At 44.4% G+C, this 19682-nt stretch overlaps 1 protein-coding gene across 1 annotated transcript in view; it reads left to right on the top strand.

Annotated features, from left to right (window-relative positions):
* AP2A2 (adaptor related protein complex 2 subunit alpha 2) overlaps positions 1 to 19682 on the top strand; it is a 373009-nt gene that overhangs the window by 277587 nt on the left and 75740 nt on the right. Inside the window, 3 exon segments of the mRNA XM_029582982.1 lie at positions 11210 to 11307; positions 12899 to 13130; positions 16116 to 16292. Coding sequence (XP_029438842.1) covers positions 11210 to 11307; positions 12899 to 13130; positions 16116 to 16292 — 507 coding nt within the window.

Here is a 19682-nt window from a genome sequence, read left to right on the forward strand (position 1 = left end):
CGGTCTCCTGGCTCGCGGGGGTGTAAGCTGGTGGTCCAGCCTCTCCCCCCTGCGCTGCAACCAGCTGCCCGGAGAAGTCTTTGCCTCAGGGCGGTGCTGGCTGAGATGTGACTTTCCTCAGCCAGTCCCTGTTTGTTTTTTCTTGCAGGCGGTTGCGTCTCTTCTTTCGGAGAGGAGGGTAGTCGGTCTTACCTGCTCCTGCCAAGCTTCAGGGGAGCACGATCGCGAGTCTGCCGCGTTGCTCGACCCCCATGCCATGCTCTGTGCGATGCTCCTCCTGCAGGGAGCCCTGGACGTGGCTCTCCCGCAAAGGGATTTGCTCTCGGTACCTCCCCAGCAGGGAGGGCTCCTTGACAGCGGCGGATAGACAGGTCTCACAGTCACAGATGCGACTGCTGTCAGGGGGGTCAGCTGTGTTCGCGCCGAGCGCAGGAACCACGGCTATTTTGATTTCGGGAGACGCTGAGGAAGCGCAGCCAAATTGCAGCTTGCATGGGGATTCTTTCCCTGCTCCTCCCGGTGTAGTCCCAGGTCCCGTTCCTCTTGCACCTACCTCAGGGGCCCCCTCCCCCACCTGCTTTTACTACGGATTTTGTTCTCCTTTTGCACAATGCATATTTAGCACGCATGAATCAACAGGATAGCTCTCCTCCGGCCCCCCCTCCACCTAAGGTGAGTCTGATGGATGTTGGAGCCCCTCAGGGGACTTCCCGGGTCTGGGAGTAGCCCATTCTGGCCTAGAGGATCCATCTCCGGTGGATCCAGATCAGGATCAAGATGATCCCACTTCAGGCATGCAGCTGGAAGGGGATGATCCCAGAGTTTTGTGTCTTTCAGAGGGAGGAGCTGGAGCACCTTACCCCCCATATCCTTTCAGAATTGGATATTGAGGCACCTCAGGATCCTTCGGGGGGGGGGCCAGTTCCGAGCTTGCAAAGGTGATTCTGTACTAGCGGGATTGCATCCGCCAGCGAAGACGTTTCCCCTTCATCCAAGGCTCCTACAGTTGTTATCCAAGGAATGGGATGCTCCGGAGTTCAGTCTACGGATTGGACAAGCCATGGACAAGCTCTATCCTCTCCCGGAGGATGTCCTGGAGCTCCTTAAGGTGCCGAAGGTGGATTCTTCGGTGACGGCAGTCACAAAGAGGACTACCATACCGCTCACGGGTGGAGCCGCCTTAAAGGACCTCCAGGATCGCAAGTTGGAAGTGTACCTCAAGCGGCTTTTTGAGGTGTCCGCCTTGGGAGTCCGGGCGGCGGTGTATAGCTCCCTCATGCAGAGTGGGCAAGTTTGCGATGGGTCCAACAGCTACTCGGTGCTCAGGAGCTCCCACCAGACAAAGCCCAACAAGCGGAATGCCTGGAGGCAGTGATAGCCTATGGAGCAGATGCGCTCTATGATCTCTTGCGAGTCCTGGCACGTTCGATGGTTTCAGTAGTCTCAGCTAGACTCCTCCTGTGGCTTTGGAATTGGTCAGCGGACCCTTCTTCCAAGTCTAGATTGGGTTCTCTCCCCTTCAAAGGCAAGTTTCTGTTCAGCGAGGATTTGGACCAGATCATCAAATCCCTGGGAGAGAACAAGTGCATAAGCTCCCTGAGGATCGGCCAAGGACTTCCCGATCTTTCAACGCTTCAAGGAATCGATTTCGCGGACAGAGGCGTTTTCAGCAGTCATGACCAGTGTCCCAGAAGCCTCCGTCCTCAAGGTCCCAAGTTTGGTCTCAGTCCTTTTGGGGGTGCAGACCCTCCCGGGATGGTTCATCTCAGTCGTGCTCCAAAATCTGCCCAATTGAAGGATCGCCCCCCCCCCCCAATTCCCAGGGTGGGGGGATGCCTCTCCTGTTTTATGAGGAGTGGGTCAAGATCATTTCGGATCATTGGGTACTGGATATTCTAAAACACGGTTATGTTTTAGAATTTGCTCGGCCCCTAAGAGACAGGTTCCTCTTCTCACCCTGTGGGCCACTGCGGAAACAACAAATTGTGTGTCAGACCCTCAACAGCCTCCTCGACCTCTGGACCATCTGGCCAGTCACACCAGAGGAACATGGGTCAGGCCATTATTCCGTCTACTTCGTGGTTTCCAAAAAGGACAATGCTTTCCGTCCGATCCTGGACCTCAAGACTGTCAACAAGGCTCTCAGGGTTCCCCACTTCCGAATGGAAACCCTACATTCCGTCATTGCGGAAGTTCATGGAGGGGAATTCCTGGCATCATTGGATCTCACAGAGGCTTATCTCCACATCCCCATCTGCCGGCAACATCAGCGATTTCTTCGGTTCAAGATCCTGGGACAGCATTTTCAGTTTCAGGCTCTGCCATTTGGTCTGGCGACCGCTCCCCGGACCTTCACCAAAGTGATGGTGGTGGTAGCAGCAGCACTCCGGAGGGAGGTAATCTTGGTCCATCCCTACCTGGATGACTGGCTCATCCAGGCAAAATCCCGGGACCTCTGCCGACAGTCGGTCGACAGGGTGTTGACCCTCCTCAGCTCTCTTGGCTGGGTGGTGAACTTTGCCAAGAGCTGCCTTGTGCCCTCGCAGACGCTTGATTTCCTGGGAGTACGTTTCGATACCTGCCTGGGACGGGTTTTTCTGCAACAGGACTAGGCACTCAATCTCATGTCCCAGGTACAATGCCTTCGTGGCCTTGCTATTCCCACGGCGTGGGATTACCTGCAGGTCCTGGGTTCAATGGCGTCCACTATTGACTTAGTGCCCTGGGTTTTTGCATATCTGCGCCTGCTGCAGAGGGCGTTGCTTTCCAGATGGAAGCCGGTGTCTCAGGAGTTTCAAGCCCCCTTGCCTCTGCCAGACTTGGCCACGAACAGCCTGGATTGGTGGCTTGATCTCCCTCATTTGCTTCAGGGAGTGGACTTGGAAGTGCCACAATGGGTGGTTGTGACCATGGATGCCAGCTTTGCCGGATGTGGGGCTGTGTGACAGTCTGTCGGCTCAGGGACTATGGACTGCAGAGCAGGCGAAATGGCCCATCAATCGCCTAGAAACCAGGGCGATTCGTCTGGCGTTGAAAAGATTTTTCCCATTGGTGCACCACAAGACGGTGCGGATGTTCTCAGACAACGCCACCACGGTAGCGTATATCAATCATCAAGGAGGGACAAAGTCCGTCATGTCTCTTGGGAGACGGACAAGCTCATGGGCTGGGCGGAGCAGTACCTATCCCACCTCGCAGCGTCTCACATCGCCGGCATGGACAATGTTCAGGCGGACTTTGAGCCATCAACGCATAGATCCCAGAGAATGGGAACTATCCAAGGAAGCGATGACGCTACTTGTCCACAGATGGGGGGGCTCCCCATCTCGATTTAATGGTGACTCAACGCAATGCGAAAGCTCTGTGCTTCTTCAGCCGCAGACGGTAACACAGAGTTGAAGGAGTGGATGTTCTTGTTCTTTCTTGGCCTTGTGACATTCTGCTGTACATGTTTCCCCCATGGTCCCTAATAGGCAAGGTCCTACGAAAGGGTAGAAGTACATCGTGGCGAGGTGATCCTGCAACAGGGTCGATTGCTTTTGTCTTGCAGCCTGGCTTTTGAGAGGCAGCGACTGAGGAGACAAGGTTATCCGGAAGAAGTAATCTCTACCCTCCTTCAAGCCAGGAAAGTGTCCACCTAGCTTGTTTATGTTCATGTGTGGAAAGTTTTTGACACCTGGTGTGCTGAGGAGGTGATTACTCCTAGTCGCGCTTCAATGGCTCAAATCCTATCCTTCCTGCAGAAGGGCCTTGGAATGGGATTGGCGTACAATTCTCTACGGGTGCAAGTTGTGGCCCTCTGGTCCCTCATCAGACGTCGTGACAGGGCTTCCCTGGCCTCGCATCTGGACTTGGTACGGTTCTTGAGAGGAGTAAAGCACCTGAGACCGCCCGTTTGGACCCTGTATCCTTCATGGAATCTCAACCTAGTTCTTCGGGCCCTGTGTGACCCTCCTTTTGAGCCCATGCGGGCAGCTACCCTCAAGGATTTAACCTTAGACCATCTTTCTAGTGGCTATCTCTTCGGCCTGCAGGATGTCTGAGCTCCAAGCACTATCCTGCAGAGAGCCGTACCTCAGCTTCACGGATTCAGGGGTGACTTTGACCACGGTGCCATCTTTTCTCCCAAAAGTGGTGTCAGCTTTCCATCTGAATCAGTCGGTGGAGCTGTCAGCATTCCCGGAGGCCTAGTCCAGAGATCTCCGGCTCAATGTTAAGCGCATTCTTCTACGTTACCTAGAAGTCACCAATTAATTCCGGCTGTCGGACCATCTGTCCCATTGGTGCACCACAGGACGGTGCAGATGCACCAAGCATGGGAACAAGGCCTCTAAGACCACTATCGCTCGTTGAGTAAAGGAAGCGATCTCAGCTGCATACATTGGCTCTGGCAAGTGCCCTCCGGTTGGAGTGAGGGTACATTCACTTCGTTCACAAGTGACTTCCTGGGCGGAGAGCCAAGCTGTATCTTCTCAGGAGATTTGCAGAGCAGCAACATGGAAATCGTTACACACGTTCGTGCGTCGTCATTGCTTGAATTTACAACCTCCCAGTCGGCTCGTTTGGCAACCAAGTTATTTGAGCAGGGCTATCCGGGGCCCACCCTGTTTAAGGGAAGCTTTGGTACATCCCACGGTCTGGACTGATCCGGGTACATACAGGGAAAGAAAAGTATTCCTTACCTGCTAATTTTCGTTCTATAGTACTTCAGATCAGTCCAGATGCCCACTCGTGGTGGTTCTGTCCTGTCTTAAAATATGGCTAGCCAGCTTGAAGTTGCAACTCTGAAAATGCAAAGTTTCTCGATCCTTCGAGTTCCTTTGTCTGCAAGTATTTTCAATTCTGTATATAGTTACTCCGCAGTTTTGGAGTCTGTTTTTGATCCATTCATCGGTTGTTCTTGCTTTGATATTCTTAATACTGAAGGGACGCAGGGGGTGCGACTGGTTATCAGAGGGTGCCCTGCAAGTTTTTCTCTGTCTCCATCTGCGGAAGAGAGGCATAACCCACAGTCTGGACTGATCCGGAGTACTACAGGAACGAAAATTAGCAGGTAAGGAATAATTTTCTTTTCATCCATATGCTTTCAGTTAAAGAGGTCCAAAATTTAGGGTCAAATGTTCCCTCCCGTGTTTTGTCAAGGCCAAATAGTTGTGGTGAAGGGACATCAACAAGTTACAGTTAGCAGGCCATAAATATCTATGGCCTGTAGATTTTTAACAAGACATTGATGTTTTGAAGGGCATCATGACTTAGTACTTCATAAATAAGAGAGAATCTTGAATTTTATTCTGGTCTGTATTTGTAAACAGTATAAAACTTGCAAAATGGATGTGTAATGTTCTTATTGCCTTGTACCAGTTAATGAGAGCTGCTGGCTTTTGTACTACTAGTACAACTCGAATGACATAGCCTGGAACCCTAAAATAGATGGAATTAAAGTAATGGAGGCCAAGTAGAATGAATGTCTGAAGGAGAGAAAGGACTTTGCAATTTTAAGAAAGATCCCCTCACCCTGGCCTTTTATGTGCTCAGAATGATTGATTAGATTTTAAAAGAACTCCAAGTTCCATACTATAGGTGAAATCTTGTTTTCGTGACCTCCATACCAGAAAGACACTTTCATCTGGATTGCCACTAAATTAAATTTAAATTTGCATATGGATTTCCCTTTAAAGTGAGACACATGCAGAGGGCCCAGTGAGCAAGGGAGATAACAGGTATGGCAAAGAGCTTTTACACTACTGCTGATACTGCTTTTCTACAATCTCTTTAGTGGGGTACATAATATGTCAAGAGCTTGGTTCTATGTGCTGTAAACTTGGCGGTGTGGTCTGGAAACATGAACCTTAATTTTATACTTTACTGTTAAATGACTCTTTCTGCATTAATACTCCTTATTCAGAGAGGGTGGGCTTTGTGTACATTGTGTTAAACCGGTGTGATTTGTACTTGTACAGGAACTTCGGTATAGAAAAATTAAAAATAAATAAATAAATATGTGGTTCTAAAATTCCCTAAATTTGGTGTGCTATTTGGTAGTATAGGTAATTAATGACTTCAACCACTTGAAGCATGTAATAGTATTGTAGTGGTACATCTTGTCAGATTTGCTGTTTTTATTAAAAACAAAAGAAATCTATACATGAAAAAGTGCAGTGATTCAACGCTATCAATTAAAACACAGCAATCCTAACGAGCACAATAAAAAGCATTAATGCTGTTATAAAATCATGCAACATCAGTTTCTCTATTTGTACTCATTTTTAAGAGATATATTCAACTTATTGAAATGTATTTTTCACTTAATCAAAATGTTTTTGCAAACCAATGATGCAAGCATGTTAAACTGAAATGGTCCAATCAGCAATTAATTTGTCCAATCATATATAACTAAATCATTACTAGGATCCTATTGGTGAATAGCATGTCAATTACATTTTATTGCAATGAAAAAGTTCTTTACAGTTCTCTGACAAGCAGGATGGCAGACTTCATACATGGATGAAATCAAATAGAGCCCAGCACAGAAAATTTGTCAGTTTCTAGAACTTTGACTGAGCCTCATTGAATATACTCGAGCATGCAATATACCAAATGTCCATGCGGGATCCCTTCAGTCTCTTCTCTTTTCTAGAGCCTTGCGTCTCGTGGTTTGGTGAGCCTCAACTTTTTTTTTTTTAAATCAACTTTGGCTTTTCAACAATCTTTAGTAACACTACATTGATGGGGCCCAACAACAAGGTAACATACCTTCCCCCCGCCCCCCCCACGTTCCCATCCCCCATGGCAACTGTGAACGTAACTCTCAAGTCAACACACAGTTCTTCATTTGGCATAATAGCTGAAATCTGAAAAGGTAGTACAAGATGACACATTCTTAAGTCGGATGATCACCATCCCATTAAGCTACACTAAATAAAACACTGTGCTCTAGCATTTAAAGATTGAATAGATTCTTGTCATATTTCTTTAGTGTAGAGTTCCTTGCATATAAATGCTCATGAGCAATCAGGTTGTGCATCTTCCATGTATGAGTGTGGGCCTTTCTGACATTGTCCATTTTTCCCAATATCAATTTTTTTTTAGCAATAAGGAATGATTTCCTTAAAAAAAACAGCAATTGTGTCCTTGTAGCTTGAGATTTGATTTCCTCCATATTATCAAGAAAGCATAGCTTAGAAGAATTAGGAATCGGATAATGCAAAAGTTTCTCCAAATGAGCCTCAACTTTTTAAAACTTATTCAATTCACTCTTTACAGATTATCCAAAATTCTGCTGCCAGGCTATTAATGGGAACAAACACATGTGAACACATCACCCCAGTTTTGTAAATGTTACACTGGTTCCCAATTTCATTTTGGATACAATATAAGCTCGCAGTTACTATTCATACTCTCATTCATAATAATCCTTCACTGTGAATTGGAAAAACACTAAAAATTCATACTCCATCCAGAACTTTGCTTTTCCAGTCAGTGCCTTCTAGGGTACCCCATCTCCTTGGACAGTCCATCTTGAAGAGACTAGGGAACCTTCTTTCTCCATTGCCAGCCATTTTTTATGGAACTCCCTCCCAAAAGAGGAGAAGATATTTATTTATTTATAAAATTATGTATTTATAAGAAAAATTTAAAAAATAAAAAAAAATAAATTATAGCAGAACAGAAGTCTTTCCGGAAAGCTCTTAAAACCCATTTATTTGAAAAGTCATTTTTCATCTGGGCATTGTAAAGTCATCTATATTGACAATAGTTTGGTCTATCAGTTTATTTATTTATTTAGGATTCTTATATACCGATATTCTTGTAACAAGTTACAAATCACGTTGGTTTACATTATAACAAAAAAAACCTGTGCAAGAGAATGCATTACATTAAAACAAGGATGATCAAACTTGGAACAAGTAACATGGTTAAACATGGGGGATTAACATGGGGATAACTGGAAGAGATTCACTGCAAAAAGATCAGTTCTGTCAGTATCTCTAATTTTGTTTGATTTTTGTCATTGTTGGTTGATTCTTATGTAATTTTGTGTGTTCTTGTACCTCACCCTGAATGTAGGAATGGCAGCTAATAAATATTTTAAAATAAGGTAGGGATTTTACTTCTGGTACTTCCTGATACCAAAGAAAACAGGGGGACTCCATCCCATCCTTGAACAAGCTTATCAAAACATCAAAGTTCAAGATAGTTTCCCTGGGCACCCTGATCCCATTCTTGCAAAAAAGGGACTAGCTATGCTCCCTCTATCTAAAAGATGCCTATGCTCACATTGAGATCTTCCCAAGTCACCGGAAGTATCTCCAATTTGTGGTGGGAAACCAGCACTTCCAGTAGGATTTTCTGCCATTTGGGCTCATGTCTGCCCCACTTATCTTCAGGAAATGCCTATCCGTGGTGGCAATGCACTTTCACCGACTGGGAGTCCATGTTTCCCGTATCTGGATGATTGGCTGGTCAAGAGCACCTCTCAGGCAGGGGCCAAGAAGTCCAAGCACTCAACCACTGGGTGCTGGAATTACCAGGGGTCGTCAACCATCCCAAGTCCCATCTCAGCCCATCACCACAATTAGACTTCATTGGAGCCCTGCTAAACACAGCCAGTGCCTTCCTGCCCCAGCAACGGGCTATCAACCTAATTACTATCGCGGTGGAAATTCAACAGAGCCAGCAGGCAATGGCGTGGCACATATTGAGGCTGTTGGGCACATGACTTCTATATTACAAGTCACTCCCTTGGCACATCTACAAATGTGAAACAATCAATGGACCTTAAGGTTGCAGTGGTGACAAGCCACTCAGGACTGCATCCAAGTCACATCATCCCTCTGGGCCTATTTGTCCTGGTGGCAGGAAATCTTGAATCCTGAAAAGGGGGTCTCCTTCCAAAGTCCTCCCACCCAAATTGTCCTTACTACGGATGTGTCCACCCTGGGTTGGGGAGCTCATGTAGATGGACTCGGCACCCAGAGGTTATGGTCTGCCCAGGAAAATGTGCCAAATCAGTTTTCTAGAACCTCTGGGCAGTCGGGTATGCACTGTGGACTTTCAGAGATTGGCTGTCCAAAAACATTGTGCTGATACAGACAGACAACCAAGTAGCAATGTGGTATGTTAACAAGCAGGGAGGTACGGCATTGTCCCTCCTGTGTCAGGAAGTGGTTCAGATCTGATCATTGGCTCTCTGCCACAGGATGGTGCTCAGGGCCATGAATCTGACCAGAATAGAGAATGTAATAGACTCAGTTGCATCTTCAGACCCCATGAATGGTCTCTGGACCAGGAGGTTGCTAATCGGATCTTGCACCTCTGGGGAAGCCCAAATGTGGATCTCTTCGCAGCACCTTGGAACAGGATGTTTCCTCTGTTTTGTTCCCTGTACAGGATATGTGCCACACTAGCCTTAAGACACCTTCGTACGTCATTGGGCAAGGGTCTTCTGAATGTGTATCCTCATGCTCCAAGGATGGTGAAGACTCCTGAAGCTTCGTGAGGACAGATTCTCATATCCCAATTTTAGCCAAGACAGGTTTGGTTTCCACTCCTATAAGAGATGTCTGTCTGGAAACCAGTCATGCTGGAGACTTCCCCAGGCCTCATCACCCAGAATTGAGGCAAGTTATGCCATCCCAACCTCCAGGCCCTTTCACTCACAGCTTGGATCTCTTGGAAGATTGTCTCGGGTCCTTGTGGCTTCCAGAAAGCCTTCCACTAGAAAGTGCTAAAAGCTCAAGGAGATTTTCCATGGAATGGACTGAAGCCCATAGACAGTCCACCCAACGTTTTGTTTCTTTTAATTGGGAATAAGTTTGGTATTGCTGTTGCCAAGCAGATGCTTTTTAATTGCTAACAGACTGCATCTTCTGTGATGCCCAGATGGGACAGTATTTTAGGGGCCATGTCAAGGCTTGCTCTGTTCAAGCCATGGCAGTTTTGGTGGCCTCTTGTGAGCAAGTCCCATGTAAGAGATCTGCAGAGCTGCGATGTGGAGTTTATCTCCACACGTTCACATCACATTATTTTTCGGATAAAGTTACCATTGCAGAAGCAGCCCAAATCTACCACTCATATTTGCCTAGAAAAATGTTTTGGTTTTGTTTTGTTGTTTTTTTTACAATTGAAAATGAAGATCCCTGTTTATGTATTGAAAGTGTGTTTATGGCACATTGCATTCACATTTTGGTAGCCTGAGTTACTTGGTGAAACAAAGTTCTCTACCTTTGCCACTTATGACTTTGCAGTCATAACATTATAATAAATTTGACTTGCCATGCTGTGTAATTTTAACATTTCCAACCTTTTCAAGCACAGATATGCCTATATTAACAAAAGTGTTATGTTGCACACCTGTCTCCATGGAACAGGTAGTGTGGACATGGAGGGGGCTCATATGGCCTAAAGAAGAGGTAGGGAAGGACTGAAAGCCCTACTAGTCCAGACTTTAAAGAAAGGGTTAGAAGAGACAGACGCACACACACATGGAACATCATTCCAGTGGCTTTTGAAATTAACTGATAGGTTTTGAGTCATGGGAGAGGGAGACTTTGTAGGCTCCCCTACACTGCCAGCTTTAAATGGGTGTGGTTTTATATAGAGATGGTGAAAGAGGGGAGGTCTGCTCATGGACTGAGGGGCCCAGGTAGAAGAAGATAATATACAGGTATGGGAGTAACCTGCATGGAGCAGCAGTTACCACCCTTTAAAAAAAAACCAAAAAAAAAAAAACCCAAAAAAACTTGCTGGGCAGATGGGATGGACCAATTGGCTCTTTTCTGCTGACATTTGCTATACCTATCTTACTGCAAGATGCTGAGAGCGGAGTCCAGATGCTGTCTGAACCTGAGCATCAGACAGCAGTGGGTTTTTGGGGTTTTTTTCTATGCCCCCTCCTTCCTTCCCAGCATACTTATTCAGGTCTGATGGCACTCTGATTGTGAAAATCACTGTTCTGTAGTAAGACTAATGGGAGGAAGTGTATTGCATACAAAGTTCCTAAGAGAGTGATATTGCCGAAAACACTGGCTGAATAAGACTTTCAAGCAAAATGTAACTAGAAACAAAAATCAAAATACAATGATGTATTAATACTTTATTCCCTAATACCTCTATTGGACATATTTCTGTCCTCTGAACGTGTTACATACATTTTTATCTATTGTAGCCTAAATCTGTTTTAAGACTTGTAAATTTACATTTTTCACAGGCCCTTCAAGCACCAGCCTGCCATGAAAACTTGGTCAAAGTTGGAGGTTATATTTTGGGAGAGTTTGGAAACCTAATTGCTGGTGATCCAAGGTCCAGGTAAGTAGGACCTACTTCTGGGAAAACCCTCTATACCATTCCTCTGAAGTGTTGAAAGGCAGAATATAAATGAAATCAATCAGGTTTTGTCCAGCTATCTAAAGCAAGGCTTTAAATACAATTTTAAAAAGGGGAGTCCAGTTGAAAACAATCCTGATTTGATGTCTCCCTTTGTTTAATTTCATTTTCATGTTTTGCTCCCTCTTCTCCCCCTACTAGAGCAACCTAATCCTCAAAATGTTTCCATTGCTCTGATCCCAATATTGGGTTCAGGAAAGGTACATCTTGGATGATGTACCAGAGGTTGAAACATTGTTTTCATTGTACTTCAGGATTGCCAGCAAGGAAGAATGGTATAGAGGCAGTAGGAGAACTTGTGCATCATTTGTGTGAGTGATATGATTGTGACTTATTCCCAGAGCTCCAGCCAGCTGCTTAAAGAATTGCAAAACCAACAGCTTAGACAATACAATTTAATTGGTGCAGGGTGGGCATTGCCATATACTATGTATGTTGGGAATATTGTACTATATTTGGTGAGGTTGATTTATTTTGCTGTCCTTACTTGAGGACTTTATTCCCACTCATTCTTGCTCCTTGTTAGCAAAGGGGCAACCTTACAAGGGTACTGCAAAAACCCACAAGAAGTGCAATGAGAACAATGTTTCAACCTCTGTGAAACCTCTGGTACATCATCCAAGATGTACCTTTCCTGAACCCAATATTGGGATCAGAGCAATGGAAACATTTTGAGGATTAGGATGATCTAATAGAGATGTGAATCGGAACTGAAATCCGAACAGATTCTGGTTCGGATTCATATCTCTATGATCTAATAGGGGGAGAAGAGGAAGCAAAACATGAAAATGAAATTAAACAAAGGGAGACATCAAATCAGGATTCTTGTTTTCAACTGGACTCCCCTTTTTAAAATTGTATTTAAAGCCTTACTTTAGATAGCTGGGCAAAACTTGATTGATTTGCTTTATATTCTGCCTTTCAACACTTCAAAGTGGATGTCATTCAGGTTCCATGGATATTCCCGGTCTCCAGAGAGCTCTCAATCTTTGTACCTGAGGCAGTGGAGAGTGAAGTGACTTGCCTAAAGTCACAAGGAGTGGCAGTGGGATTAGAACCCTGGCTTCTCTAGTTCAGAGCCACCTCTCTAACCTCCAGGCCACTCTACTGTGGATAGAATTGGTTGAAAGGATGAGATCTGAAATGACACAGGCTAAAAAGCTGGAGATAGAGTAGTGCTGTCAGTAGCACAAAACTAACCCAACACCAGCTGACCTGAACAGTCGCTGACAGCACAAAGCATCAGAGCAGGAGTTGTAGAAGAATTGGCAGCCTGGTCTGGGCAAATCCAGTACAGTTTGAAATACTGGAGTTTTTCATCCAATAGCATGCTGTCAAATGTCCACCCTTTTAAAACTCTTCAAAATCTGATTTTGTCTTCCTGTGTCATCGCTGGTTATTTTAGATTCGAGTAAATGGTATTGCAACCTGCAAAGAAGCAAGTTAAAGGTTACTATAAAATGAATCCACCTCTAATCATTTTGATTCCTCTTATTTTTTTTTCCTTTTTAAGCCCTTTGATACAGTTCAACTTGTTGCATTCCAAGTTCCATCTGTGCAGCGTGCCCACCCGGGCGCTGTTGCTTTCCACATACATCAAGTTTGTAAACCTCTTTCCGGAGATTAAGACCACTATCCAGGATGTGCTCCGCAGTGACAGCCAATTGAAGAACTCTGATGTGGAGCTGCAGCAGAGAGCCGTGGAGTACTTGCGCCTTAGCACCATTGCCAGCACAGATATACTGGTAAAGAAATGCAAAGCTCAGCCTCAGACCATGATTTTCTTGAATATTAGTTTTTTCTCTTGCTGTTGGGCACTATGAATGTTCTAGGAACTTAAAAAAAAAAATTGTGACAGAATAGGGACAGGTCATTTGCATATAAATGACCAAGAGAAATGTGCTTTTTCCCCTTTAATTGAAAAAGAGAAGTTGCCTGCTTTATAATATGGATTTATAAGACTTTATGAGCTTTCTTATAGGATACTGGAGCATGAGAAGTTTGGGTGCTGAAATACTGAATTGAATACTGAAATAATGCAAAGGTGCTCTATATAGGATTCAAGTGGTGAGCAAACATCCTACAATTTGGGTGGGCCCTATGACACTGGCCATAGGACTCATCCGAATTGTACTCTTGAACTCGTGTTCAAGTCCATCTTCTGTAGGGTTGGTGAGGCTTGGGCATACCCTGATAGTAATACACGAGCATGGGGAGAAAGAACATGGCTACCATCAAAATAGTGGCCCTTGCTGGCTATAGAGTGGTGCTGAGGGTTAATCTTGACAGACTTCCCTCCAGCCTTTGAGGCTGATCAAGTCTTATTTTATAATGAAGGGAAAGTTATTGTATCAAACAAGTTAAAAGTAATCATCTCTACTGCTCAGCTTCCCTGTTCCTCATCTTTCTGGCTAAGATCCAGCTGCAGGGTCTGAGCTATGAGTTAAGAACAGTCCTCCCTTTTTGCTGAGTTTAAGAACCTGTGCAGTATGGGAAGCTAGTGCTTTGCCATTTGACCCCATTAAGGACATATTGCAGCTGTTTCCTGCTTTAAAAGAGAAAATACTCATTGTTATTTCTCCCCACTTCAGATGACATGTTTGGCATACAGTCCTACAATTATATTACATGAGGGCATTTTAAAAAAATGTTTAATTCTGTGACAGGGAATATCAAGAGCCTCATAAACACATATGCAAATATCTGTATGGTTTTTTTTTAATAACTTGCATGAAATGAAATGATCTTCCCATGAGTTGAATGAGCCCATCATTAAAGGACTGTATTATTACATTGGGTACTTTATATTCACAATTATAATGCAGTTGATATTCATTCATAGTAAGATAGACAGCAGAAAAAGACCAAATGGTCCATTTAGTCTGCTCAGTAAGCTTCATATGGGAGTATCTGCTGCGCCATGCAGGTTTACCCCCATGTTTCTCTTAAAGGTAGCAACTGCTGCTCCATGCAGTAATGATAACCCATAAAAAAAATATACTGCTAGCAGCATTTTTACTGGGTGATGAGCCTTCTTGAAAATTCAGACCGTTCTGGTGTGTTTTGCTTATGAACTTAGCTTTAGAAGCAGTTCTGTGCTTTTTCACTTATGTCTGCGTATCGATACCCCAGACTGTTAGTCAGGGCCCTCGGTTGTTGTCTGAATCCAATTCTTCTTCCACCCCCCACCCATCCATTCATTCAATTGCATATGCATTCAGTGCTTTAATTTCTCTTTTAAAGTGAGCCTTGTACAAAAGCCCTTTATTATTATTTTTTTTTTTTACACAAAAATCTTTAGGTTGCCTACATAACGCTGTTGGAACATTGCAATTTGACATAGAGGCATACCTAGAGTATTTGGCACCTGGGGTGGATACTTCTTTGGCAACCCCCTCCCAATATATAATTTTAAAATTTTCTAAACATCGATAAAATATTTCAAAACTGCAGACACATCAAATAACACCCAATAATTAAAACTAGTAAGGATTTTAAAAATCGAGAGTTTTGTAGACTGGGGACACTCACACACACTCACACACATAATTTGCTCCCTCTCACTCATATACACACATATCCATGCTTGGTGAGAGACAGAGGGAGCATGTGTATGAAACACACATACCCAGACACTTCCTCTCTTTCTCACTGTCTCTCACATGCACACATGTAGACAAAAACTGAACTGGAAACCACAAGCCAAATTCTATATGCAATACAACAGTGGAAAAGCAGAAAATCACTATTCCTCAATACAATTGAGAAATATAAATCAATCAGAATAGTAAAACCATACTAAAAAATATAGATTTCAAAACAGCTGATGAATAGAATATTCAATAATTAGAAGCTTCTGTACAAATTTTTAAAAAATTCCCAAACATCGATAAAATATTTCAAAATAGCCGACATCAAATAACACCCAATAATTAAAACTAATAAGGATTTTAAAAATCCCCCACGCTCCATACCTGACACCCTGAAATTGTCGTGAACTGGGGAGTGTACACACACAGACACAAACAAAATATGCTTCCTCTGTCTCTCATGCACATACACACTTGGTGAGAGATAGAGGGAGCTTGTGTGTTTGTGACAGAGACAGATGAACACATTTCCTCCATCTCGCACATACACACTTCCTCCGTGTCTCTCTCACAATTCCTGTCTCACCCATGCACACACATGCTTCCTCTCCCACTCTCGCACACAGGCACCCTCTCGCATATACGCACCTATGGGCACACACTCTCTCACTCTTCTATACCCGCACCTTCGCGCACACACACCCCCCCCTCATTCTCTCACAGGGCCAATCTCTCCCTTCGGCTGCTGGTGACACCGCAGGGCCTCTTCTGCCACTGGCTCCAGGAGCGCCGGTGGCAACACTGGGCCTGTTTGCTGCTGCTCCAGCTCCAGGAAATGCCGGCGGCGGCGGCGCTGCCCTCTGCCAGTGCAGGTCCTTGCTTTTGCTGGTGGGGTTTCCCCTGCCACATCACTGTTCTTCCTGCTAGCGGCAATGGCAACCCTCCCCCTTAGTACGTCTCTGTTTCAGCACCTTCTTTATTTTGGGTTTCTGATAACATCCTGAATGTTGAATTTCATTGCTGTTAGCCGCTTTCACCAGAAGGCCACTTAAAGCATGAGGACTGATTTGTTCTCTGCCTCCTGTAAGCCTATATCTCTTGTTAATAATTTTTAAACATATATGCTTGTTTCTTTTCCAGGCAACTGTGCTAGAGGAAATGCCACCATTCCCTGAGAGAGAATCTTCCATCTTAGCTAAGCTGAAGAAAAAGAAGGGCCCCAGCACAGTCACTGATTTGGAAGAAACCAAGAGAGAGAGAACATCATCTGATGTGAATGGAAGCATTGAACCTGTTCCTCTTAATGCCAGCACAGTGGTATGTTGTAAAAGCATTCTTAAATTAAATTTTCTAACAGGAATTCAACTGCCTTACGAGCAATCCTGTACGATAGTTTTGTGCATACAAGTCATTGTCACATTCTCAATCAAATTTGACATAGAGCTCAAGATGAATAATTCTGTGATCTGTGAAGAATCAAAGTAAACACATGCCTCATGGAATACGTATTGACTATGCAAATAGATTTGATTTTTTTTTTTTAGATTTTATATTCCGTTTTTCACACTTTTCTCAGTGCTTCAAAGTGGATTACATTCAGGTACTGTAGGTATTTCCCTATCCCCAGAGGGCTTACAATCTAAGGCCTGGATTTATCAAAATGCACTAAATATCGCATGCGATAGAAAAAGGGGCGTGTTTTATGGTATTAGGCAGTTTATCACAATTTGCGCTAATACCTATTCGAAGCACTAAGTTACCGCAAATTGTGATAACTTTTTTGCACTTTGAGAAGTGCCAGAATAGAGAGAGAGAGTGCCTAGCCATAATGCCCTCACACTAGATAGGAATTTATATCTCTATGGGAGGCCCACCTAGTAACTCGAGGTGAGGTTTAGGTATTAGTGTAGGGGTTAGGGGCCACTTTGACATTCAAAGTGAGACGTATGAACAGAACAGTGCTCTCTTGTGAAGATTTGATGACCTTCAGAGTGAGGAAACTCAAAGATGAGATTTGTGCAATGTTCTCTCAACCTAGCTTGGTTACCTAGGTAGAGAGTCCATCACCTCACCTCGAGTTACTAGGTGGGCCTCCCATAGAGATATAAATTCCTATCTAGTGTGAGGGCATCATAGCTAGTCTCTCTCCCTCTCTCCCCCTTCTTCTTCCCCCCCCCCCCCCCCCCCCCCCCCCCGGGAGCTTCAAAACTACTAAAACGGTGAACCCAGCCCACTCCCACCCCTAACACCTCCTCTTTGTCTGATTTGCATCGCACCATACGTTATAGTTTTAACGCATGCGATAACGCTATTTGATTGATGAATCCTGTAAGTTTGCACCTGAGGCAATCTTTGCTTGAAGCAAATAGGGTCAGGTCAGTTTATTTCTTCTCTTGGATTTCCAGGTTTATAACGTGAAGCTCTTTCCTTTAAAGGTATTTCATAGGTCTGTGTAAAACAGATGTTAAGTAATCAATGTGGCCTAATCAACGGGCCGATGCAGTAAAGTGTGCTCAGGCCGAGCACACTGTTAGCCCCCGGTTGGACGCACATTTTCGATGTGCTATTTTTACCCCTTATACAGTAAGGTGTAATAGCGCGAGGAAATCGCGCAGCCAAACACCCCCCCCCCTCGAAACTAATAGCGCCCGCAACATGCAAATGCATGTTGATGGGCCTATTAGTTATTCCCGCGTGATACAGAAAGTAAAATGTGCAGCCAAGCCGCACATTTTAATTTCGGCCAGCACCGGGAAAGTGTATAGAAAAGCAGAAAAAAACTGCTTTTTTGTACACCCTCCAATTTAATATCATAGCGATTAAGTCTGAGGCCCCAAAAGTGTAAAAAAAATAAAATAAATGTTAAATCTGCCCGCGGGTTGGAAGACAGATGCTCAATTTTGCTGGCGTCTGTTTTCCGAAGCAGTGGCTGTCAGCAGGTTCGAGAACCGACGCCGGTAAAATTGAGCGTCGGCTATCAAACCCGCTGACAGCTGCTGCTTCTGTCAAAAAGGAGGCGCTAGGGACGCATTAGTGTCCCTAGCGCCTCCTTTTACCGTGGGCCCTCAGCATATTTTTTTTACTGAATCGAACACCCAGGAGAGTGGCCTGGGTGCGTGGCGGGAGAGCCGGCGCTTGCCGGCTCTCCCACGGGTTTTTCTGTATCGGCCTGCAAGGGAGCAAAAGAAATGATCAAAGCCTTGCTCAAAAATGGTCTTTCTGTTGGAATAGTGGCTCTTCCTATCTGGTGACTTGAATTCAGTTTGGTCCTAAAATCACTGCAGTTGAAAAACTTGATTAGAGGTTGCATAAAAATGCCAAGATTTTTCTCTGAAGATTGGCATCTTGATTAATCAAATTTGGGTTACATGAACTATATAGCATTATGATTGAATTACCTTCTGCCAAACAGTAGAATGTTCAAAGATCTCTTACTGTTAGGTAGTGTAGGACTTTAGGGCCAGTTTCCACAGCTGTTTTATACCACTTTGAGGAGATATGTACTCTAAATCTTTCTTCAAGGGCTCCTTGGAAATGTGTTGCTGTCTATTTGTACTAGTTGGGCATTTGTGTTAACTTCATTAAACTTAAATTCTTTTCATGAAGAGAATTCTTCAGGCCCTCAAAACCTTTTGATCAAATGTACTAGTCAACTTTTTTTCAGCTTTTTTTTTTTAATCTTTTCTTTCAGATTTTTAAATTTTTCTGAGATCCAGAAAGCACATTATCAGCTACAAAGTTTATTCCTGCTATGTATATAGGATTACCAGTAGTTGCAGTATCTGCTTACAGTACTTGGGAGAATATTAATGCCTCTGGATGTGAGATCTGTTTCTGGATGATGCCTCGGCTGCAAACTCATTCCTGACCTGGAGGGTTCAGCTTTTTAATGGTCCATAAACTTACAGGATCTAAGCATTTGTGATTATAGCAGAGAGATGCAGTGACACCACTTGTATTCTTTGTTATAGCATAACTGTGAATTTGACACTACTATACAATATAATTGTGTTAAATATTTTAAATATGAATGTAGGAGTCAATTGAATGTTTATACACAGGTGAACATGTTTACTAGCATAAAGCTGCAATTTGAAAATTGTCCCCATCTTTGTATGCAGGTGTGTGCCGTTTTGCAGCACATATACTTCTCTTGGGACAAGCAGGATGGTAGTCTTCACAAGTGGGTGACGACAGATGGAGCCCGGCATGGAAAACTTTTGTCAAAGTTTCTAGAAACTTTGGCACACTGAGCATGCCACTATCCACGCGTCCACATGGGGTTCCACTTCAGTCTTTTTCTATGGAGCTATCATCTTGCGGAGTGGAGCTCGCGCTGTTTTTTCTTGGAAAACTGCCATGTTCAAGAAGTTCTTTCCCCGCGCTGGGTCCCTCGACGTCATCCCAGCCTTAGTTAATGGGTGACTCAGTGATTTCTACGCTCTTTGCGGTCTGTTCCCGACAGTGCCATCCCCTGGTGACTGACCATCGACCGCTCCTCGGTTGTTTTTGACATGGCATCGGGCTTTCGCCGATGCCCCTAGTGCCCTTGGACGATGTCCATTACAGACCCAATGAGGTCTGTGCTTGGGGGAATCACACATCAGGGAGTGTCGTCATGTGTGCCTAGATAAGATGGAGAAGCTGTTCGGCCCAGGAAGTCTGGTCCTTTGACGTCTGGATCGTCAACACCTCGAGAACGGAGGG

Source organism: Rhinatrema bivittatum, chromosome 17, assembly GCF_901001135.1.
Source record: "Rhinatrema bivittatum chromosome 17, aRhiBiv1.1, whole genome shotgun sequence".
Classification (NCBI taxonomy): Eukaryota; Metazoa; Chordata; class Amphibia; order Gymnophiona; family Rhinatrematidae; genus Rhinatrema; species Rhinatrema bivittatum.